The sequence below is a fragment of the Rana temporaria genome, chromosome 2, assembly GCF_905171775.1.
Source record: "Rana temporaria chromosome 2, aRanTem1.1, whole genome shotgun sequence".
NCBI lineage: Eukaryota > Metazoa > Chordata > Amphibia > Anura > Ranidae > Rana > Rana temporaria.
In genome coordinates this window covers 187,611,415-187,636,075 of record NC_053490.1, presented here as the reverse complement: position 1 = coordinate 187,636,075, position 24,661 = coordinate 187,611,415, and the positions used below count along the sequence as shown (strand labels likewise).

The following is a 24,661-nucleotide window of genomic DNA, read 5'->3' as shown; positions in this document are numbered from 1 at the left end:
ACTTTCTTCCGGGGCCACGAACTCCAGCTCTGTGACTGGCCGGAGTCGGGAGCCGCGGGAGCCGCCTTTAACGGCATGGCCCAAGCTAGAAACAGCACAGTGTGCCCTTTATAACTCCGGGGCATGCGCAGAAGAAATCGCCATATGGCGATTTGCAAGTATCTCCTAGACCGTGCAGGTCTTGGAGATATTTCAAGCACCTACAAGTAAGACTTAATCTAGGCTTACTTGTATTTTAAAGTGGTTGTAAAGGGTTTACATCCACTTTAAGAATTGACATTTCCTGTGAAGAAACTGCATATCCCACAATCCTTCGACCCCTCAGATAGCACTGGTGCAGGTAAGAGTAAATAGAAATTAGATCGGACTACAGACCCAAACAAGCAGAAATATTAAGGAGAGAGATGTATTTTCATCACATTAGCATGCCCACATTTGTGATGCAACGCAGAAGAAATGGCAAGGCATGGATTGGACCATATGTACATAGAACAAGATGTTAATTGCTTTCTGGTGAAGAGGGACAACCTAGGTGGAAAAATGCATGGATATAGGGCAATCAATCAGCCAAGACACTACAAACTGCAGCCACAACATGTGAGCCTATTATTACAAGGTACGGCAAACAAAAGACACGGGTAATACAACTACACTAATACCTAGTTAAAATACTTTGTAACAAAGACATTTGGAAGTGTACAATGCCTTTAAGGCAGCCTCTGTTTCCCTTAGGAAAGGTATATTTTGTTACCACATGCATGTTAGTGTGCAATATGTTGCACTTTAATGCACATTCATTTAAGCTATCCCTTTGATTTTGAATGAGCTGCCAACATAACACCACACATCAAAAACCTAACATAAACCTTTCTAAAAAAAAAAACACTACATCACAATGCATGCATCCTTTACTGCATGCTACCGCCAATGCATGAGCCTGACGGTGCTTATCTTGATTGACCAGAAAGGTTTTATTTACTGCAGAGGACCTGGTGAAAGACGGAAGGTAAACCTTTTAACTTTCCAGAACAGTTGGAAAGTTTACAATTAAAATAAATAAAAAGTATAATGAAGGCAAAGTCCTCTCTTATTCCCCCCCCCCCCTTGCACACACACTTCCCATCACATTTTTTTAAACACTGCAGAAAGAACAGCAAATCTTGCGATGGATCAATAAATGAAATATATATATATATTTGCATTTATTTGTATTTTTATAATAAAGGTAAGAACAATTTTTTTTGATAGTTGTCATTTTACACTACACATGTGACAACTGTAGGTGAGTGGGCAAAAGAAGTACGTTCATCTAAATGCAAATGAACAGGAAAAAGCTGTCTGCATACGGTAAACAGTATGTGAGCATTCTTATTTATTAAGGCTAAATTCCTATGCCTTAGCTTGATTAGCTTAACCTTTTAAGCTTTCAAACAGTGTATACTGTACTTGTTATAATCTTACATTGCACGTGAAGATGGTATTATGTAGAATTTGACATGTCTATCAGCTAAAAATTGTGCAATATTTTCTATAACCAGCTGACCATGTTTCTTTTGTAACCATGGTTATTTTATTTATTGATGGGAAACAATGCAACTATATGACATACAGATATACACACACAAGTATGTCTGGGCTGCAAAATGGTACCATAATGTACGTATGCTGTAATTTTCTTTTCATTTCCATAACTGTTCACATGATATTTTTTTGACACCTAATAGCAAAATTGTTGGAATGTATTTTCTGCAACAACTACATCAGCCAATAGATGGTAGTGTTTATAAATTTGTAGCCGCTTTATTATTTAAACTTTATGTATTTTCCCTGTAATAAAGTTCCTGATCCTGTTTGCAAGTTAAGCAGCAAAGCCCATGTGCACTGTGCACTGTTAGAAATTCTGTATATAGCCCTACAGAACAAACAGTCTATGGGCCCAGGCATAGCCCAGACACCCAACCAGATTCCCAGTCATAGGCAGGTACAGCAAATAAGTAGTGCAAGATACAGCAACAGAAAGAACACTGCAACAAAATAATAAAAGAAAATGGCAAGTAACACAGCTGCAACAAAGCTTTCATTTGCAAATCTGACAAACCAGAACTACCAGTCTTGGAAATTCAAGATGAAAATGCTGACAATAAGAGAAGGTACATGCACATCCCTCAAAAAACCTACAAAATATTATGTTTGCACAAAGAAAGGTGTACTTGAGGGGTACAGAATTCTATACCAAGACACAAACGGGTTAACTATGAGTAGAAGTGTAATCAGAGGCGTTGCTAGGGGGTGCGGGCCGCCCCGGGTGACACCCACTAGAGGGGTGACACCATCCCGATTTAAAAAAAAATAATTTTTTTTTTTTTTTAGCTGACATGTGGGGGGGCCGGCTCCCCCCGCGACTGCAGCGATGAGCGCCGTGGAATCGGACCGCCGAGCGCCGCAGTACAAGAGGAGGGGGGGTTGCGGGGGGTGACACCGCAGCACCATCCATACCCTCCTCTCACAGCCACAGGCTGTTAGCGGTGCTCGGCAGTCGGGACACAGGCACAGCCCCCTCCTCTCTGTTTGTGTGTACAGAGGGGGAGGGGACCTTCTGTCCATGTGCCGTGGCACTGCCTGCGATGATCTGAGGTACTGAATGGGGAGGGGGGGTGTTTGCACCTGGGGGGATTTCACTGAAGGGGTGGGGGGATGTACTAAGGGGGTTTTCACTAAGGGGGGTTTGCACTGAGGGGTGGTTGTACTAAGGGGGGGGTGTTTGCACTGGGGGGTTGCACTGAGGGGGGGTTGCACTGAGGGGGGGTTGCACTGAGGGGGGATTGCACTAAGGGGGGGTGTCTGCACTGAGGGGGTGTCTGCACTGAAGGGGGGTCTGTGTAACATGCAGGGGTCCAGAGGTGCAGGTGGCTGTGTAATGTAAAAGGGGTGCAGTGATGCAGGGTGCTGTGTAATGTAAAGGGGTGCAGAGGGCTGTGTAGTGTAAAAGGGTCCAGAGGTGCAGGGGGCTATGTGATGTAAAGGGGTGCAGGCGGCTGTGTAATGTAAAAGGGGTGCAGTGATGCAGAGTGCTGTGCAATGTAAAAGGGTCCAGAGATGCAGGGTGCTATGAGATGTAAAGGGGTCAAGTGATGCAGGGTGCTGTGTAATGTAAAGGGGTCCAGTGATGCAGGGTGCTGTGTAATGTAAAGGGGTCCAGAGGTGCAGGGTGCTGTGTAATGTAAAGGGGTCCAGAGGTGCAGGGGGCTATGTGATGTAAAGGGGTCCAGTGGTGCAGGGGCTGTGTAATGTAAAGAGGTGCAGGGTGCTGTGTAATGTAAAGGGGCCCAGAGGTGCAGGGTGCTGTGTAATGTAAAAGGGTCCAGAGGTGAAGGGGGCTGTGAGATGTAAAGGGGTCCAGTGATGCAGGGTGCTGTGTAATTTTAAAGGGGTCCAGTGATGCAGGGTACTGTGTAATTTTAAAGGGGTCCAGTGATGCAGGGGGCTGTGTAATGTAAAGAGGTCCAGAGGTGCAGGGTGCTGTGTAATGTAAAGGGGTCCAGTGATGCAGGGGGCTGTTTAATGTAAAGGGGTCCAGTGATGCAGGGTGCTGTCCAATGTAAAGGGGTCCAGAGGTGCAGTTGTGGAGAGGGGTACACAGTAGTAACAAAGGATGCAGAGGTATGCAGGGGGCACAGTGGGGTGTTTTTACATTTTAACGTGGGGGGTGCCAGATATTGGATCCGTCCTGGGTGCCAAATGCTCTAGGTACGCCCCTGGCCTATAGGCTCCTGAGATGTGAATTCCGGTCCTGGAGAAAGAGAGGTGGGGGGAGGGGACAAAGAAAAATGGAGAGAAAGAACAAGGGATAGAACGAACAAGAAAGATGGATAGGGAGAGAGAGAAAAGGGGAAGAAAGGAGAACAGAGAGCAAACAGTAGGGTAAAACATATTTGAAAAATGTTATTGGGGGGGGGGGGGGGGGTGACACCATATTTTACCGCACCAGGTGACACCAACTCTAGTGACGCCACTGAGTGTAATGGTCAATGAAAGTTCAGTGTGTTCAAAATCTCACAAACTAGCACAAACACTTTAAACTAAGTGAAATTCCACATCAGTATCACATGAAGATAAGCAAGAAATTGACACAGAAATAGAAATTAACACAGACATTCCAAATGCTGTAAAAGAAGAAGCCAGGCCACAAAAGGCTTCAATCAGGAAATCCACCAGAAGCAATAAAGGCATACCAGTCAAACATTTGTCTTTCGCGTAGCATTAAAACCAAAGCCAGATTCATGGGATGAGATGCAAAGACATCCAACTCATGAGAAAAAAAAAAGTGGATCTGCTGATGAAGATTTCAGATGTTTTGACAAAACCGCTTACAAGTAACAGATTTGTAGAACTGAGATCCGAAATGGGACGAATATAAGGAGTAGCTTTTGAGTGGGGGTGTTGGAATACATTGTTCATCTTTTTGTGCAACAACTACATCAGCCAGTAAATGGCAGTGTTTATAAGTTTGTAGCTGCTATATAGTTAAACTCTGTGGCCCGGATTCAGAAAGCATTTACGCCGACATATCTTTATATACGCCGCGTAAGTGCATAGATGCGCCGTCGTATATATGCGCCTGATTCTTAAAGCTAGATACGCCTGAATTGTGGCTTCAATCCGACCAACGTAAGTTTCCTACGCCGTCTGAGCCTGGGCGCATATTTACGCTGGCTGCAAGGGGCGCTTCCATTGATTTACACGTCGAATATGCAAATGACCGAGATACGCCGATTTACGAACGTACTTGCGCCCGTCGCTGTAATCTATGCCGTATACGTAAGGCGTACGTCCGTCGTAAAGTTAAGCCTCATAAAGCAGGGGTAAGTCATGTTAGGGTATGGACCAGGGAACAGCCGTCGGATTTTACGTTGTTTACGTAAGCCGTACATGAATGGGGCTGGTCGTAGGTTACGTTCACGTCGTAGGCATTGAGCCGTCGTATCTTAGGGAGTATATGCGACGTGATTCTGAGCATGCGTGTGAATACACCGTTCGTTCGGCCCTTCATTTGCATGGGGTCACGCTTCATTTTAATAGATCACACCCACTTCCTTCCTACTTTGAATTAGGCGGGCTTACGCCGGCCAATTTACGTTATGCCGGCGCAACAAAGGGAGCAAGTGCTTTGTGAACACTGTTCTTGCCTCTCTATGTTACGTCGGCGTAGCGCATATGAGATGCGCTACGCCGCTCTAAAGATGCGCCGATCTACGTGAATCTACCCACAGTCTTTTCTATGTAATAAAGTTCCTGTTTCTGCCTACAAGTTAAGCAGCAAAGCCCAGCTGGACTGTGCACTGTTTGTTCTTCTAACAGAAATCCTTTTCCGTTTTCAGCACATTCAGCACTTGTATCTTAGCTACGTTAAAGCTTAGGGCCGCCGAAAAAAAAAATTATGAAAAGTCAGCAACTACAAATACTGCAGCTGCTGACTTTTAAAATAAGGACACTTACCTGTCCAGGGCGCCCACAATGTCCTCACCCAAAGCCAACCCGTCCCTTGGCTCCAGGTGCAGGCTTGCATCTTCATTAAGGGAATCAGGAAGTGAACAGCCTGGTTCCCTACTGCGCATGCGCGAGTTGCGCTGAGCGCTTTGAATGGTCCCTGCTTTCTTCTGGGACCTGTGTGTCTCCCAGAAGACAGTGAGGGGAATGAAGCATGGGCCGGACATAGCGTAGATTGCCACGGATTCTGCAACAAATTTTCGCCGAAGTGGAAGAAAATACCTGGATTACACAGTTATCTACTTCCTCCGAAAGGTGCCAAATGTGTCACCGGAGGGGAGGAGGAACCGGATAAGCGAAAGGGACATTTTTTGGCTGAAACTCTGCTTTAAGCATGATATATTGCTTTTTATTTTTGGTGTGTTAAGTTTGAGTTTCAGGACAGGGCTTACAGGACCAAAAACAAGTGTCAATTAAAATGTGAGCCCCCATGACCCTGACCTTGTATTATAAACTGTCCTGAACACACAACCCTACCCTAACACTCATTCATATCTGGTAACTTTCCATACCCAGACCATAAAGGTTTTTAAGTCTTATCTCCACGGTGCCAGAAATTTTCCTTTCGGCTCAGTCCTCTCCTCTCCTGTCATTGAAAAAGCAATGTTGCCTGACGTCTGACGTGAAGAACTTTATGGGGCATTGATCTGGCACAAGTAGGGAGATCAGTAATTCCAATTTTATTCTGGCTTTCCAATCTGCATGCTTGGTCCAGGTCAGCGAAAGTACTGAAGCCAGATAAAGATAGGCTACTAGTATTCTTAGAAGAAAGGTGCCCTGTATTTCTCACTGCAAGTCTCATTTTAACACTTAAACCTAATGTGTACAATTAATCCCCCCCAAACACACACACACACACACCTATCCCTTCCCCATTCACACCTGAGCATAGCGTTTTCAGGCAGAAAGTCACGCATTTTTACTGCGATTTTGCAGCGTCTTTTGCTGCGTTTTTTTACAGCGTTTTTTACAGGGCAAAAGGTCACCAATGTAAAAAGCAGAAAAACTTCCAAATCTGCCTAAAAAAAGTACTTGTTTGAGCTTCAGGTGTTTTGGAGCTTTAGGCGTTTTGGAGTGGAGATGTGAACCATCTGAATAGAGAATAGATTTTTTTTCCCCTCCAGCGTTTTGTAGCTTCAGACTTCAAGCTACAAAACGCTCAGGTGTGAATGGGGTCTTAATTAGTACCCTAGCCCTTGACCATAAACCTAACAAATCCTTTAACAAGTTCTTTGAATGCAAAGCTCAACCAGCACTCACATCACACGGCAAAAGCACAGTTGTATCTTATTCAGATTACTGCACATCCGCATCAGGAAAGTGCATTTCCCACAATGAGGGGCAGAATCACCATGAGATGCCACTGTGCCTAGAGGTAGCACAAACAAAAGAGCATATTTCTCCAGTGAAGTCATTGACCATATATTTTCTTTCCCATCGGCAGCAGAAATACAGTCTCATATGAAGTTAGTCATACAGCTGCAATATTCTAATATGGTTAAAACTGAACTCAAGGCAGATATAAAAAACACACAAATGAATGCAGCTCTGTAATTCATTAACACATCCTTAGGGGCTTTGGTAACACCAGGTGCATTGATCAATGCAGGCTCAACTCAAGGACCCTGGAAAAGCAATTGTTTTCTATGTGCCCATGTCACACCATACAAGAGCACTGATGTGCACTGCATAAAAATGCAGCATGTCTGCATTATATGCAATGCACTATAAATGCATTGTTTTGACTGGGTATCCACCTCTTGCAGTCTCTATACAGCAGAGCTCTGAGTGGGGGAGAAAGATGCACCACAAGGAGCCAATCAGTCGTGCTCTAGTGCAAAGAGCATGTTGATAGAAAGAGCTCATCTGCCTGTGGCTTCTCTTTTTACTGTGCAGTCCCAGGGTGAGTGTGAGGAGGAAATCTGTAAGGCCTTGTACACACGGTCGGACCAAACCGATGAGACTGGTCCGTCGGTTCGTTTTCAGCGGTTCACCTCTGAAGTGGCCTGACGGCCTGATGTGTACACACCATCAGTCCAAAATCCGAGCGGGTCAGAACGCGGTGACGTAAAACACACGACGTGCTGAATAAAACTAAGTTTAATGCTTCCAAGCATCCGTCGACTTCATTCTGAGCATGCGCGGGTTTTGAACCGATGCTTTTCTGTACTAACCATCGGTTTGGTCCGATCGCCCAGCGGTTCGGTTTTGAAGCATGTTTAGAAATTTTGGACCAAAGGAAACCAGACCGCTAGCCTATACACACGGTCGGTTTGGTCCGATGAAACTGAACTTCGGTTCATTCTCAGCGGACCAAACCGACCGTGTGTACGAGGCCTTAGTGTTATTGAACTGCAACAGGTCCTGCCAGACAGAGCAATGCTGTGTGGGATAGCTGTGTAAATCCCCGGACAGGATGGACAGAAATACAAGTCCTTTGGCAGGTAAAACTGTCCCCACATATGCATTTCAAATGTGTTTTTAACTGTTTGTCTGGAGTTCTGCTTTTATAACAAGTAAAACAAGAAAATTGGCTGATGAAAAAAGGTGATCCCAGAAGACAGGGCTTCCTAAGCATTGTAACGGTTGTATGCCTACAAGCTCTAGTGATGAAAATACCACCCTACCCGCCCTGTAATCAAATGTTATTTACATTTCATTTACAATCTTGATGGCAAGAGTTTGTCAGATCAGAGAGTGAGAACAGTCAAAGACGGTGACACTTCTCCAAGATGTCAAATCAAAACTGTACATTGCTCATATTTATATGTCATCCAAAGGGGTGATAGGCTATGAGAGAAATGTGTAAAGTTGCCATTTATTAGGTAAAAATCTAAAAACAATTATAGAAATGTCTATAAAATGTATAAATGCGCTAAAAGAAAGCTACGGTGAGTTGAGAAATCAGAGGAAATCACAAACTGTAAACACATACATATGCATATATTCAAATAGTTTTATAAATACAAGCTGCACTGAAAAATATATATTGTACTAACACATACCAATTTCATTGAAGCCACTGTATCCAAGTTCCTGTCTACTCAGACCAAGGTTTTCCAGATCCATACACTTAAAGCCTCGGGGACATTGGTATCCTTCTCCATCTGGTGAACAATGAGTATCCGGAATGGCAAGATTATTCCAAGTCACATTTCTAGAATAAAAAAAATAATAAAGAAAGAAATGCAGTCAAGCTTGCAAATACAATACTGACATAATTTCATAGACAAAGGGTAGCGCTGGAACATTGAAGGCAAGGTGCAGTGGTTTTGAGTCTTTTTTTATTTTTTTTTATTTATAAGCTTTTAAAAGAAATAAAGCTCCACCTTCCAGCAGACATGAGAATGTATAGTAATACTATGCTATATTTTTTATTTACCTGACTAAACCCATCTTTTTTATTTTTTAGTTCCAACCAAAAAAAAAAAAAAAACTATACACAAAAGCATTAATATTCATATTAAGTCAAAGCAGTCATTCTCGGTCATAGGCACAATAGGCTCAATCATTTCTGAAATACAAATTGTGTATTACAGTTTTTCTGAATAGTTTGTCTACCACAAACCAACATTTAAGTTAGATGAGCTAACTAGCCAATGACTTCTCAAAGTGTACTGGTTAAATGGAGAAACCTTCTGCTCGTTTCTCCCCTGCGTGCATTTTACTATGCAAATTAAATTTTATTCAAGTAAATTTTATTATACTGTATGTGTGCTGTTTAAAGTGTCATTAAGCCATAAAAAATAATTTTGCATGTGTGACCTCCGGAAAATTTACCCCTGCATGATCAGGCTATTTTTAGCGTTACTTTAATTGACAATTGCACAGTCATGTGACACTGTATCCAAATTCAATTTATGTTATTTTTTCCCCATAAATAGAGTTACTTTTGGTGGAATTTGATCTGTGTTTTTAATTTTCTTGCGTTATAAACAAAAAAGTCAGACAATTTTGAAAAAAAAAAGTACCACCCTGGGATTTAGTCAGGGAGCTCCTCACAAATTTACTTGCCAAGAGTAGTCGTTTTAGTTGATTTATAGAGATCTATTGATTTCTCCCTAAGTTTGACATTGTTGCACTTTTCTTGTCTACCACTGGGTGGCCGGGAACTTGGTGGTACTAGATATGAGAAGCAAAGGATTCAAGAAAACCCCTGCCTATTAGCTGAGATATCCCATATACTCTTATAACCTATACATAGTAACATAGGACCAGATTCACAAAAGGGTTACGACGGCGTATCTGCTGATACGCCGTCGTATCCCTGTTTCTATCTATGCGACTGATTCATAGAATCAGTTACGCATAGATATCCCTAAGATCCGGCAGGTGTAATAGTTTTACACTGTCGGATCTTAGGATGCAGTACCGCGGCCGCCGCTGGGGGCATTTCTTGTCGTAAACCAGCGTCGGGTATGCAAATTAGCACTTACGGAGATCCACGAAGATTTTTCCCTTCGTGAAGTCGCCGTAAGTGTTAGTTTGCCGTCGCAAAGATAGGGTACCTTTTACAAAGTGTAAAGTTAGTACACCATGTAAAAGTATACCAGTCTTTTTTTTACATTTTGTATTTTTCCCGCCGCAACTCTTTTTTACCCGTCGCGATTCACAAAACCTTGGCGCAACGTAACTTCGCGCAAAGCACGTCGGGAAAATAGCATCGGGAGCATGCGCAGTACGTCCGGCGCGGGAGCGCGCCTAATTTAAATGGGACTCACCCCATTTGAATTGGCCCGCCTTGCGCCGGACTGATTTAGGATACACCGCCGCAAATTTCCAGGTAAGTGCTTTGTGAATTGGGCACTAACTTGGGCAATTTGCGGCGGTGTAACTTAAATCGGAAAAGTTACGTTGCGCCCGCTGGTTGTGAATCTGGCCCATAATTACATAGTAGGTGAGGTTGAAAAAAGACACAAGTCCATCAAGTCCAACCTGTGTGTGTGATTATATGTCAGTATTACATTGTATATCCCTGTATGTTGTGGTCTTTCAGGTGCTTATCTAAACTTTTTTTAAACTATCGATACTCCCTGCTGAAACCACTGCCTGTGGAAGGGAATTCCACATCCTTGCTGCTCTTACAGTAAACAACCCTCTATGCAGTTTAAGGTTAAATCTCTTTTCTTCTAATTTTAATGAGTGGCCACATGTCTTAATAAACTCCCTTCCGCGGAAAGGTTTTATCCCTATTGTGGGGTCACCAGTATGGTATTTGTAAATTTAAATCATATCCCCTCTCAAGGGTCTCTTCTCCAGAGAGAATAAGTTCAGTACTCGTAACCTTTCTTCATAACTAATATCCTCCAGTCCCTTTATTAGCTTTTTTTGTCCTTCTCTGAACTAGCTCTATTTCCAGTACATCCTTCCTGAGGACTGGTGCCCAGAACTGGACAGCATACTACAGGTGAGGCAGGACCAGAATCTTGAAGTGTGAGAGAATTATCACTTTATCTCTTGAGTTAATCCCCTTTTAATGCATGCCAGTGTTCTGTTTGCTTTGTCCTCTGCCTAATCAGCAATGATCCCTGTCCTCTGCCTATTCAGCAATGATCCCTGTCCTCTGCTCCTCCAGCGGTAATCCCTGTCCTCTGCCCCTCCAGCGGTAATCCCTGTCCTTTGCCTCTCCAGCTGTGATCCCTGTCCTCTGCCTCTCCAGCTGTGATCCCTGTCCTCTGCCTCTCCAGCTGTGATCCCTGTCCTCTGCCTCTCCAGCTGTGATCCCTGTCCTCTGCCTCTCCAGCTGTGATCCCTGTCCTCTGCCTCTCCAGCTGTGATCCCTGTCCTCTGCCTCTCCAGCTGTGATCCCTGTCCTCTGCCTCTTCAGCCATAATCCCTGTCCTCTGCCCCAACTGTGAGCCCTATCCTTTCCCTCTCCAGTGGTGATCCCTATTCTCTGCCCTGCCAGTGGTGATCCCAGTCCTTTGCCTCTCCAGCAATGATCTCTGCCATCTGCCTCTCAAGCAATGACCCCTGTCCTCTGCCCTGCCAACAATGATCCCTGTCTTCTGCCTCTCCAGTGATGACCCTGGTCCTCCACCCTGCTTACCCTGTCCTTAGCTCTTCTGACCTTGGTCCTTTGCCCTACTGACCCTCTGTGCATGAACAAAAATTCATGCACAGAAACCATAAAAATTCCTGTACAATACCCTGCTGATCCCCTGTGCACTGCCTTAAAAACCAATAGCCTCTGTACACTGCCCTACAACTGCTGACCCTATCCTCTGCCAAGCTGATCCCCTGTATACTACCCTGTTTACCTCCCATCCTCTGCCTCCCCCTGACATTTCTACTGCACCCCCACAACAGACAGTCTTGATTTGGTTGTATTGTACACATGCCATGGGCAATAATGCTGTGCTTTTCCACACCTGTTGTGGGGTGGTTGCAATGTAGATGTGCGTTAATTAGAGGCAGTGAAGAGGTGATACAATGCCTCATCACTCCCTGTTTACTGCTGTCAAAGTGATCCTAAAGCATATTTTACTTCAGAAAGCAAAAGCCAGTCTAAATAAGGCCATAAACTTCTTTGGGGGATTTGAGATGCGGCAAATACAAATGCAACATGGGGTACAAATTCTGAAGCAAATCAAACTCAATGACAGTTAACCATTTTATTTGGTGAAAGGTGCTTTGATTAGCATTCAGAGTGCTTAAAGTGTGTCAAATGACACATTTTGAAATAAGTACAAACAAGGCCTTAGGCTGGGTTCACACTTATGCCAGATTCGGCTGACAGCAGGGGTCCGGTGTGCCCCTGTTCTCCGTTTTAGGGACGAATCAGACCCGAATTTTTGCCTGAATTCGGAGCTGAAACAGAGCCAAATACACACAGGACTCCTGTGCAATTCGCTCCGCAGCCTCTTCGGAGATGTGTGAACCGGCCGGCTCTATTGAGAGCCGGTCACAATCTCCTGTCATGCAAATTGGATGTGTGAACCCAGCCTCAGTTTCAGAACTCATATACAATGCTTATAGGAAGACTTTAACAGATACATTACATTATTTTATTCTGTGTTTGTTTTTACATGACATAAGAATAGCAACATAATGTGATCATAAAATAGTAGCAAGTACTTAGTGGTTATTTTTAATTACATTCACAACCATTTATGCTTGAAGTGTGTAGGTGTTTTTGTGCATGTATACTGTGTGGTGTGTGTGTGTGAGTGTGTGTGTGTGTATGGGGTGGATGGATTTTTAATTTTATTCCACCAGCATAATAATTACGCAGCCCAGCTGAGCTTAGTCAACATCTGCCGTCTACAAATCATTTATTAAGTCAATCACATAATGAGGCCTAGGGCTTTATATTTCCAGCTATATTTAACAGAGACTCATTTGGTAAAACATATATTCATGTAAAATGTTTATATAATTTATTCAAAAACTATCATTCTCCTCACATACCATGCCACGTTGTTAAAAATCAATCTTCAGTGCACTTTGAATGACCATTGCAATAAAAAGGACAAAATCAGCTGGGAGGAATTGACCTTTCACTGTCCAAAAATAGCATATCTCTTTGCAGCTTTTACCATGTGCAAAGTTCAATAAAACATAGTTGCAGGGATTTTATGTTGCCTATAAATTTAGCCTATTTGTTGTAAACTTCCAGGTAGTGTAAACTTTTAATATTGTATTTGAGTGTGTATTGTAAATCTTTCTGCCACAGTAATTTGTTCAAATATCTACATTTGCACAATTTTCCACAAAACATAGAGCTCTTCTGGGATTATTTAATAAGGCAAGGTGCAATGCACAACAAAATCAGCAAACTGTAATTGGATTGCTATAGCTTGCTGCACTTTGCACTTTATATTTACTGCTCCACCACGTTGATGAAGAAACATGCATGGGGTAATCAAACCTCACAGTGCGGAAAGTAGATGCAGGCTGATATTTTGGAAACTCTAAGGCCGGGTACTCACGACCAAACATGTATGGTGAAAGCGGTCCGTCGGACCGTTTTCACCATACATGTCTGCCAGAGGGCTTCTGTACGATGGTTGTACACACCATCGTACAGAAGTCCGCGCGTAAACAATACGCGGGGCGTGTCCGCGGTGTCGCCGCGTCGATGACGCGGTGTCGCCGCGACAATGACGCGGCGACGTGGGCGGCCCGCCTTTAAAATGCTTCCACGCATGCGTCGAAGTCATTCGACGCATGCGAGGGACGGCGGGCGCCTGGACATGTACGGTAGGTCTGTACTGACGACCGTACATGTCCGAGCGGGCAGAATTCCAGCGGACTGTTTTAAAACAAGTCCAGGAATATTTGTCTGCTGGGAAAAGGCCCGGCGGGCAAATGTTTGCTGGAATTCGGCCCGCTCGCGCCCACACACGACCAAACATGTCTGCTGAAACTGGCCTGCGGGCCAGTTTCAGCAGACATGTTTGCTCGTGAGTATGGGGCCTAACATTTGCCACAAGGGTCAATATGAACTTCTGTAGGCTTCTGCCCAGTAACAATAGACAACATCACATTTTACTGCAGTCTATACCCATTATGTATTCAGACCTAATTCTTTATTAGGCTTTCAATGATGTTACAAGTATACTCCAGTTAAAACTGTAGTTAATCCTTGAGATGCATGAATCAAGCTCGCCAAACAAAAACTAAACAGTAAAGTTGGTCCAATTTTTTTTATATAATGTGAAACATGATTTTGTTATGCTGAGTAAGTAGATACCCAACATGTCATGCTTTGAAATTGCGCACACTTGTGGAATGGCGACAAACTATGGGACCTAAAACTCTCCATAGGCGGCGCATAAAAATAAAAATAGAATCACGGTTAACAGGTTAGAGGAGGTCTAGTGCTAAAATTATTTCTTTCACTCTGACGATCGTGGCTATACAACACATGTGTGATCTGAACACCGTTTACATATGCAGGCATGACTTATGCATTTTCTTTGCTGCGCAAGCTCGCGGGGACGGGGGCATTTTAAAAATTTTTTATTTTTTTTTTCTAATTTAAAATGTTTATTTTTTTTGCCACTTTAAAAAAAAACGTGATCGCTTTTATTGCTGTCACAAGGAATGTAAACATCCCTTGTGACAGTAATAGATGGTGATAGGTACTCTTTATGGAGGGTTAGGGGGGTTTAAAAGACCCCAAATCCCTCTTTTGCACTTCAAAGTATTCAGATCGCCAAAAAATGCAATTCTGAATACTGTAATTTTTTTTAACTGGCGCCATTGGCAGCCAAGTAAACCAAAAGTGACGTTGTGACGTTGCTTCCGTGTTTACAGAGAGAAGACTAACAAAGCTGTTTCTGGCTTTGTGCCAGTCTCTCTCTAGCCAATGGTGTTGGATCGCGGACCGGGTCTCCCGGTGGGATGGGAGGCTTGGTACGAGGCATAAGATGGCAGGAGGGGGGATGGCTCCTCTGGTATAACAGCCTAGTGGCTTTTACCTGCATCGGTGGTTATCCCCGAAGAGCCGACTGCCCGTTCTAAAAACGGTACCAGAATGATGCCTGCAACTGCATTCTTCATCCCGGTATAACCCCCTAAACCCGAGGCCGCATATCTGCATACGCTTGGCGTGAAGAAGTTAAAATTATTTATATCAATACAAAACAAATGGCTTTTAAAATATGTTTGGCATAACTACATCAGTATCACCAGCAAAGTAGCATCATTATTATCCCATTAAATAAGGTGAGAATGTGCTCTGCCTTTCAAAATTTCATCATTTGACGCGTCACAAATGTTAATTATAGGTTACAAATGGTAGTTTACAAGACCAAACTCTTCCGGCTCCTTCCTTGGTTCCGATCATGAATGTTTGTACTTTATGTACTGACCATCCAAAAATCAGACGTTGAGCTGTTATTCGTCAAAAATTTACTAGTCCGCTCATCCAGCTTTTTTCTGACGAAAAATTCAAATTGGTTGTCGAAGGTTCAGGTGCTTATTTATTAGTTTTTTTAAACTATCGATGCTCCCCGCTGAGACCACCGCCTGTGGAAGGGAATTCCACATCCTTGCCACTCTTACAGTAAAGAACGCTCTACGTAGTTTAAGGTTAAACCTCTTTTCTTCTAATTTTAATGAAGGGCAACGTGTCTTGTTAAACTCCCTTCCATAAAAAAGTTTTATCCCTATTGTGGAGTCACCAGTACGGTATTTGTAAATTGAAAGCATATCCCCCTCTTAAGCGTCTCTTCTTCAGAGAGAACAAGTTCAGTGCTTATAACCTTTCTTCATAACTAATATCCTCCAGACCCTTTAATAGCTTTGTTGCCCTTCTTTGTACTCGCTCAATTTCCAGTACATCCTTCCTGAGGACTGGCGTCCAGGACTGGACAGCACACTCTAGGTGCAGCTGGACCAGAGTCTTGTAGAGAATTATTGTTTTATCTCTGGAGTTGATCCCTTTTTAAATGCATGCCAATATTCTGTTTTCTTTGTTAGCAGCAGCTTGGCATTGCAAGCCATTGCTGAGCATATCATCTACTAGGACCCCCAGGTCATTTTCCATCCTAGATTCCCCCAGAGGTTCTCCCCCCAGTGTATAGATTGCATTCATATTTTTGACACCTCATTTGCCATGTAGTTGCCCACCTTATTAATTTGTTCAGATCTTTTTGCAAGGTTTCCACATCCTGCGGAGAAGTTATTGCCTTGCTTAGCTTAGTATCATCCGCAAATACAGAGATTGAACTGTTTACCCCATCCTCCAGGTCGTTTATGAACAAAATAAATAGGATTGGTCCCAGCACAGAACCCTGGGTGACCCCACTACCCACCCCTGACCATTCCGAGTACTCCCCATTTATCACCACCCTCTGAACTCGCCCTTGTAGCCAGTTTTCAATCCATGTATCTATGGATCTATGGTTCATGCCAACGGACCTTATTGTGTACAGTAAACGTTTATGGGGAACTGTGTCAAATGCTTTTTCAAAATCCAGATACACCACGTCTACGGGCCTTCCTTTATCTAGATGGCAACTCACCTCCTCATAGAAGGTTAAAAGACTGGTTTGGCAAGAACGATTTTTCATAAATCCATGCTGATTACTGCTAATGATACCGTTCTCATTACTAAAATCTTGTATATAGTCCCTTATCATCCCCTCCAAGAGCTTGCATACTATTGATGTTAGGCTAACTGGTCTGTAATTTCCAGGGATGTATTTTGGGCACTTTTTAAATATTGGTGCTACATTGGCTTTTCTCCAATCAGCTGGTACCATTCCAGCCAGTAGACTATCAGTAAAAATTAGGAACAATGGTATGGCAATTACTTGACTGAGTTCCCTTAGTACCCTCAGATGCAAGCCATCTGGTCCCGGGACCAGATTATGTTGGATCGTTGTATTTGTATTAGATCGACAATTAATAGTGGGATGAATGGAGTTTAACCCTTTCACGCCGTCGCAACGCATATATGCGTCCTCGGGTTTCGGGGGTTATACCGGGATGATGCCTGCAGCCGCAGGCATCATCCCGGTACTGTTGTTTAGAGCCGGCGATCGGCTATCCAAACATAACAACCGATGCGGCTAAAAGCCGCTCGGTTGTTATGCCGGAGGAGCGGGAGGGGACATCCCCCCCCTCCCGCCGCCTTTCGCCGCTCTGACCGGGCCTCCCGTCCCACCGGGAGACCCGATCATTTATCCGGCGCCTTCTGTGTCCAGGCGGAGACTGACACTAAGCCGTAAACGGCTCTGATTCAGTCTCCGCATTGAAACCACGGAAGCGGCGTCATGACGTCACTTCCGGGTTTCTCGGCTGTCAATGGCGCCGGATTTAAAAAAGTACACAGTATTCAGAATCGCCGTTTTCGGTGATCTGAATACTTTGAAGTGCAAAGGAGGGCTCGGAGGTCTTTTAGACCCCCGATCCCTCCATAAAGAGTACCTGTCACCACCTATTACTGTCACAAGGGATGTTTACATTCCTTGTGACAGCAATAAAAGTGATCAAAATGAAAAAAAAAAAAAACACACAATTTAATATTATAAAAAATAAAATAAATAAGAAAACAAAAAAAAATTTTTTTTAAAGCGCCACCCTCCCCGCGAGCTTGCGCAGCAAAGAAAACGCATACGGAAGTCGCGGCCGCATATGAAAACGGTGTTCAAATCACACATGTGAGGTATCGCCGCGATCGTCAGAGCGAGAGCAATAATTCTAGCACTAGACATACTCTAACTCTAACCTGGTAACCGTAAAAAAAGTTTAAAGTGTCGCCTATGGAGATTTTTAGGTACCGTAGTTTGTCGCAATTCCACGAGTGCGTGCAATTATAAAGCGTGACATGCTTGGTATCTATTTACTCGGCGTAATATCATCTTTCACATTATGCAAAAAAAATGGGCTAATTTTACTTTTTCATTTTTTTAAAATTCATGAAAGTAAATTTTTCTCAAGAAGTTGTGTTTAAAACACCGCCGCACAAATACCGTATGACATAAAATATTGCAACAATCGCCATTTTATTCTCTAGATTCTCTGCTAAAAAAATATATATAATATTTGGGGGTTCTAAGTAATTTTCTAGCCAAAAATATGGATTTTAACTTGTAAACACCAAATGTCATACATAGGCGTAGGCATGAAAGGGTTAACAACATGATTGTGAGAAGAATCTCTGCTGGATCATAACAGGGATGAGTATCAACAGGCAACATGCCTGAATTCCCGCTATGTAGTCACATACCGTATAAGCAGAAGTGACAATAGGGTGTACTGGGAGGATACATGGGAGGAGTCACTCCAATAAATAGTCCACCCATCACTGCCATTCCCAACCTCTGATGACGCTTCCAGGGAGGAGTGAAATGCAATATATGGGAATTCCAGGGACGTCACATCTGGTGTTTGGAGCTCAAGCCGTGGAAGTTGTGTTCCAAGCCGGCGTTGCATGCTATTGACCGAAGAATAATACATGTAAGTGTTAAATCTGTTTTTATAAAATGGAATTATGCTATGGATATCTCTTGATTCTCCTTGCATGATAATGCATATGAGAGACCTGTCATCCTGCTGGAGCATATGAAGGAGTTGTGAATTGCCCAGCACAGAAATCTAAGGCTTGTCATTTTCCTAACAGGTGCTATACCTATTAGGAGTAGGTGAGTGAGGGCACATGATGAGGGGAGCACAGCACTTTATTGCCTTTCATTGCACATCACTGGCACAAGAAAATTGAAGCACAGATTGCACTTTAAAGAACTAATTAAATAGTTTGCATTAAATAGATTCACGGATATATGTTGCACCATATAAACTTGATTTTATATATTTTTTCAAAAAATTTATGTATTTGATTTATGCTGATGATTTTAACACAATTTGCACAGAGCGATAATATATAGCTTTGCACAGGACTTTTATTGTTAGACAGTGCGGTGTCCTTAATTTCAAAAAGGACACCACACCTTTCATTGCAGCAGCAGTCTATATTACCATATATCACACTAGTACACATACCGCAGCATGGGGACACCAAAGTCTACCTTTGTCCCTTTTTGCATAACAAATCAATTGTTCCCGATTTAAAGGGACCGTTACTATTTTGGAACTAAATTCCTCTGCTCTGCTTTTCTCATCTTTTTGGTCTGATGTGTAGATCTCTATAAAAAATATTAATATTTAACTACCATAAGTGTTAAGTGGCATAAAAGCTTTTATCCACCCTCTAAATAATGCATTTTTTATTTTGAAGAGTCAGTATAAGGGTAATATAGGTTTTTTATGTTCAAAAAGACAAACGTACAACATCATAGTAGTACAAAAATGGTGTTAGGGTGCATTCACACCACGATTTTGTCATCCGTTTTTTACTTACGATTTTAGCTTTAAAATCGTACAAATCTGTATGGCAAAACGGATCCATTCACTGCCATTCATTAATTTAGGTCCCCAAGTGCATCCGATTTGATCCGCATACGATTTGATACGATTTAAAATCGTATCAAAAAACGTGTCTGCCCACGATTTTTGGTCCTGATTTGAAATCGTATTACAATCGTGTCCGTTTTTTTTTTATATTGTGGTCAATGTAAATCGTACTAAATCGGATGACTGTGCGATAAATCGTACCCGATTTTTTATTACTAGGGTTGAGCGAACCCGGAGGTCCCCGCAAATTCAATAACCAGACCCTTTAGGTCTGGTATGGATATTCAGGGGAACCCCGCCGTCAATTTAAAGCAAAAAGGTCTTTCCTCTTCTTGGTCTTCCCCAGTGACGTAGCAGAGGTACGTCAGAGGGGACGGGGTCACGTGACGGGTGGCTCTGCCTCCTCTATATAAGAAATGTCACAGCTTCAGCCGCTCATTCGCTGGGCTGTGCCCAGCAGTGAGAGGAGGTCCGGGATGCTGCTGCGCCGGATGGATGGATCTTCTCATCGCCGGAGCGGAGATCACCCGACGCTGGATCTTCTCATCGCGGGAGATCACCCGCACCCGTCGCTGGATCAGGACAACGCAGGAAGCCGGGAACGAGTGGATTTTTCAGCGCTGGAGTTTTTTTTTTTTTTTAATAAAGGACTTTATTCTTTTGTGTCAGTGTGTTTTTTTTACAATACTTTTTACTTCCTTCGTGAAATGGTAGAGGTACAGTGTACCCCATTACCATTTCACACAGGGGGGGGGTCAGGATCTGGGGGTCCCCTTTGTTAAAGGGGTCTTCCAGATTCTGATAAACCTCCCGCCCGCATACCCCCACAACCACCGGGCAAGGGTTGTGGGGATGAGACCCTTGTCCCCATCAACATGGGGACATCCTCCCCATGTTGAGGGCATGTGGCCTGGTGCGGTTCAGGAGAGAGGGGGGGCCGCACTCTGTCCCCCCCTCTTTTCTGCGGCCGGCCAGGTCAACGTGCTCGGATAACGGGTCTGGTTATGGATATTTAGGGGGAACCGCACGTCATTTTTGTTTTAAATTGACGGCGGGGTTCCCCTGAATATCCATACCAGACCTGAAGGGTCTGGTTATGGATATTTAGGGGGAACCGCACGTCATTTTTGTTTTAAATTGACGGCGGGGTTCCCCTGAATATCCATACCAGACCTGAAGGGTCTGGTTATGGATATTTAGGGGGAACCGCACATCATTTTTGTTTTAAATTGCCGGCGGGGTTCCCCTGAATATCCATAACTTCAAAAATCTTCTTTTTCCCAGACATTATTTAAAATCAGGATCCGATTTTTTAGTGAGAATTTTGACATACGATTACATACGATTTTGTCACATACGATTCCATCCGATTTAACGGTCCGTTTATCGGATGGTAAAATCGTGGTGTGAACCTAGCCTTAACATCATAAAGTATTGTAATAAGCAGAAGGGGGATAAGAAAAAAAAAAAGTGTGTGTATGTGTGTGTGGGGGGATAAAATATCGCATAATTTGATAGTATAAGTAGGTGGATTGGGAAGACAACTGGAAATCTGTATTTTCCAATAAAGTTTATAATGGGAACAAGAGAAAAGAACATAATGGGAATAAGAGGGAGGAAAAAGAGGAGGGGAGAGGTTTGGGGGGGGAAGGGGAAAATAATGCTGGCCATACACTATATGAAAAATCGGGCGAAAATCAGTCGTTCAGACAGTTCGTTCGTTTTTCGAACAGTTAATGGGCACATTATCGATAATCGTCGGGACGTTTTTGAGCCGAAAAAACGAAGGACAAGTTTGGAAATTTTTTGCCCAACGAACGATAAATAGGAAGGTTAATGCGTTTCCCGCCCGAACTTTCTGCACTAGGTATATGTAAAAAAAACGAACCAATTTTTTTTATTTATGTCCACTGACCGATTTATCGGTCATACATGATGGCACTATCGTTTGCGCTCACGACCGAACGTTCATTTTTCAAAAGTTTGTTCGGACGATTTTTTGTAGAGTGTATGGCCAGCATTAGGATGGGTGATATGTGGGATCTGGTCAAGGCAAATGGCTGCCCTGTTTTGAGGGGGAAAGTTTTAGAGCAAAAGACCTAAAATCATATGCAGTTCTATTTTAGCCAAGTTTTAAATCGAGTGTCATTAAAGAATAAGCTGCCCCAACATTTCATATGTGATATGTATCATTTGATATGCGTCTGCTTTACAACGTACTTATGTTAAAAATAATCCTGTTTTCTGCAAAGTTTTCTTTGTGAGAAATACCTGGTGATCCTGCTGATCCTCCTGCTTTCACATTTCAAACTAGCCATGAGAGCACATTCATTCCATTCATCCATGATATCTTAAAAAAAGTAAAGTTCCTAAAAAAACTCCATAGGCAAAGCTCTAAAATCCTTTACAACTCATCAGTTTATGGTTAACCGCGAGCTATGGCACTAGAATTATTGCTCTCAATCTGACATTTTCGGCAATACCTAACGTGTGGTGCGATCGTAGTTTACATATATACGCGCGCACTCTGTATGCGCATTTGCATTTGTGGGTGTGTTGAAGACAACTGGGCTTACATTGCATTTTTTATTTTTATTTAATTTTGATTTAATTTTATTTTTAATGTATTTTTATTAGATGTACCTTTATTGCTTTCACAAGGGTTTACAAATTCCTATGTGATAGAAATTAAAAGGTGACAAACTCTTTATGGAGATACTGGGATACAGCCCCCAGGTTCACGTTGGAACAGAGCCAGCAGAAGGAACAGAGTACAAGCTTGTAACTGCTTCTGCAGCCATGTGCCTATGTTGAACCCTTCACTCTCTGGACATACTACGTTCATCTAGAGAACTTAAGTGGTAAAGCACTATGCTCCCTAGATCCTTGAAAGCAAGCCAAAGAGGCACCGGGAACAAATTTTGCTGTTCGGTCGGGGTCATATACCAGCAGGAAAATGCTTTTCTTGAGTTAGTATGGTAGATGAGCATTTAGCAGTGGCAATGCAAATTTTCTTCCAGTTGCTTATATGTAGGAATTCCTATAGACCCCTCTCCCATTTCTTCATGAAAAATGTCCCTCTTTCTAGTTTCAAAAAAGGTTGGAGGCATGTCATTGCCATTAATCTGGTGACCGAGGAGAATGTCAGTACTATGAAATTTTTCTCAACCACCAGTAGAGAGAAAATAAATTGCAAGCACGTGCTTCAGAATGTACACAACAAATGAACTGCAGAAGAGCTAGCTGCAGGAGATTACACAGAACTCAGATTAGGGCAAACTAAATTAACATTTTAAATTTACTACAGTTGTAGCAGCTGGACACTGCATTTTTTTGCCTGGAATTGGTACATTGTGTTATTTCACCTGACTGCACACTTTTTACACGCACAGTACAAATAAGTAATTTTGTATCCTTTATATGCCAGGGCTGCTTTGTAGTTTGGCAGTGGCAAGCACAGTGGTGAGATGTAACAACCAAGATGTTTGACCGAAGAAAAATGATCTGTGATATGTTGGCACTGGTTACTGCACACTGCAACCTGTTCATTGGTGTTCATATTCACCAACAGAAATAAATGCACTTTGGTAGGGCAGTTCAAACAGAAATATGTTCAGCCATCAACATGAGCAATTTTAGTTCAGATATAGTATCTACAGGAATTATTCCAATAATACACTACATTGATCTCTTGCATGACAGTTAAATTATAGTGTTGGCTTTAGCTTCAGAGAGTCAGCAAAAAATCATTGATAACCAATGCGTTTATATGCAAAATATTAGCCAGATTCAGAGAGACTTACGCCGACGTATCAGTAGATACGCCGTCGTAAGTCCAAATGTGCGCCGTCGTATCTATGCGCTCATTCCTAAAATGAGATACGCCTGAATATTGCCAAGATACGACCGACGTAAGTCTCCTACGCCATCGTATCTTGGGTGCATATTTACGCTGGCCGCAAGGGGCGCTTCCGTTGATTTACGCGTCAAATGTGTAAATGAGCTAGATACGCCGATTCACAAACGTACTTGCGCCCGTTGCTGTAATCTACGTCGTTTACGTAAGGCGTTTTTCCGGCGTAAAGTTAAACCACCAAAAAGCTGGTCTAAGTCGTTTAGGGTATGGACGTCGGGAGTGCCGTCGGATTTTACGTCGTTTACGTAAGTCGTACGTGAATGGGGCTGGGCGTAAGTTAGGTTCACTTCGTACGCATTGAGCCGTCGTATCGTAGGAATTATTTGCGACAAGATTCTGAGCATGCACGCGCATGCGCCGTTCGTTCGGCCATGCATTCATTTGAATACAACACGCCCACTGCCTTGCTACTTTGAATTAGGCGGGCTTACGCCGGCCCATTTACGTTACGCCGGCGTACATATGGGAGCAAGTGCTTTGTGAATACAGTACTTGCCTTTCAATGTTACGTCGGCGTATCGCATATGAGATGCGCTACGCCTAACTAAAGATGCGCCCGTCTCTGAATCTGGCTATATATGTTTACATACAAAAAAACTACAAACTGACAATTCTCTACAAAATACCAAACACAATGCAAGTGCTGGAAAGGAAGGGTAACCCCTGAAAGTCGCACATCTATGGTGTCCTACTGTAATGAAACGAGTGGCAACCTCAGCCTTCACTCCAACCAGTCCACGCCCCTGGTCGGAGTCCAGGCTGAGGTTGCCACTCCATTTATTGCAGTAGGACACTATAGATGTGTGACTTCCAGGGGTTACCCTTCCTTTCTTGAACTTTTGCAGGAGCCAGGATGGGCTCCATGCCCTGCCAGCACTCTAGTAGCAGCTGAGGACAGATGGTCTACATACCCCCTCCCTATCGAGCCTGAGCAGCCCACACACTTTTCCCAGGTCACTATTGAAGTGCTGCAAGAGCTTTTTTTTTACTGTACTCATTGACACCAATGTTGTTTTTATTTTTTTGTTTTTTTGCTGCACCCACTGACACCCATGAGGTAGGGATTTTCAACACCAACTGATGCCAATGGAGGTTAATATTGCAGTCACTGACAGCATTGCTGTGGGCTAATATTGTTACCACTGACACAAATGATAGGGTTTATTATTGCTGCCACTGGCACCAATGATGGAGCTTATTTAATTCCCTCTTCTCTGTAGCCCAAGGCCCTAGTTTGTCTGAAGCCTTAGGGGCCCTTGGGCAGTATTCCCTCCACTGTCAGCAAATGTGGGGCATAGTTCCTACCACTGACACGGACATTGGGGCACTATT

General features: G+C 43.1%; 1 protein-coding gene across 1 annotated transcript in view; it reads right to left on the bottom strand.

The window, feature by feature from the left end:
- The window catches only part of NALCN (sodium leak channel, non-selective), a 582,786-nt gene that overhangs the window by 468,145 nt on the left and 89,980 nt on the right, over window positions 1-24,661 (bottom strand). Inside the window, 1 exon segment of the mRNA XM_040336161.1 lies at window positions 8,553-8,704. Within this exon segment, the coding sequence (XP_040192095.1) occupies window positions 8,553-8,704 (152 nt within the window).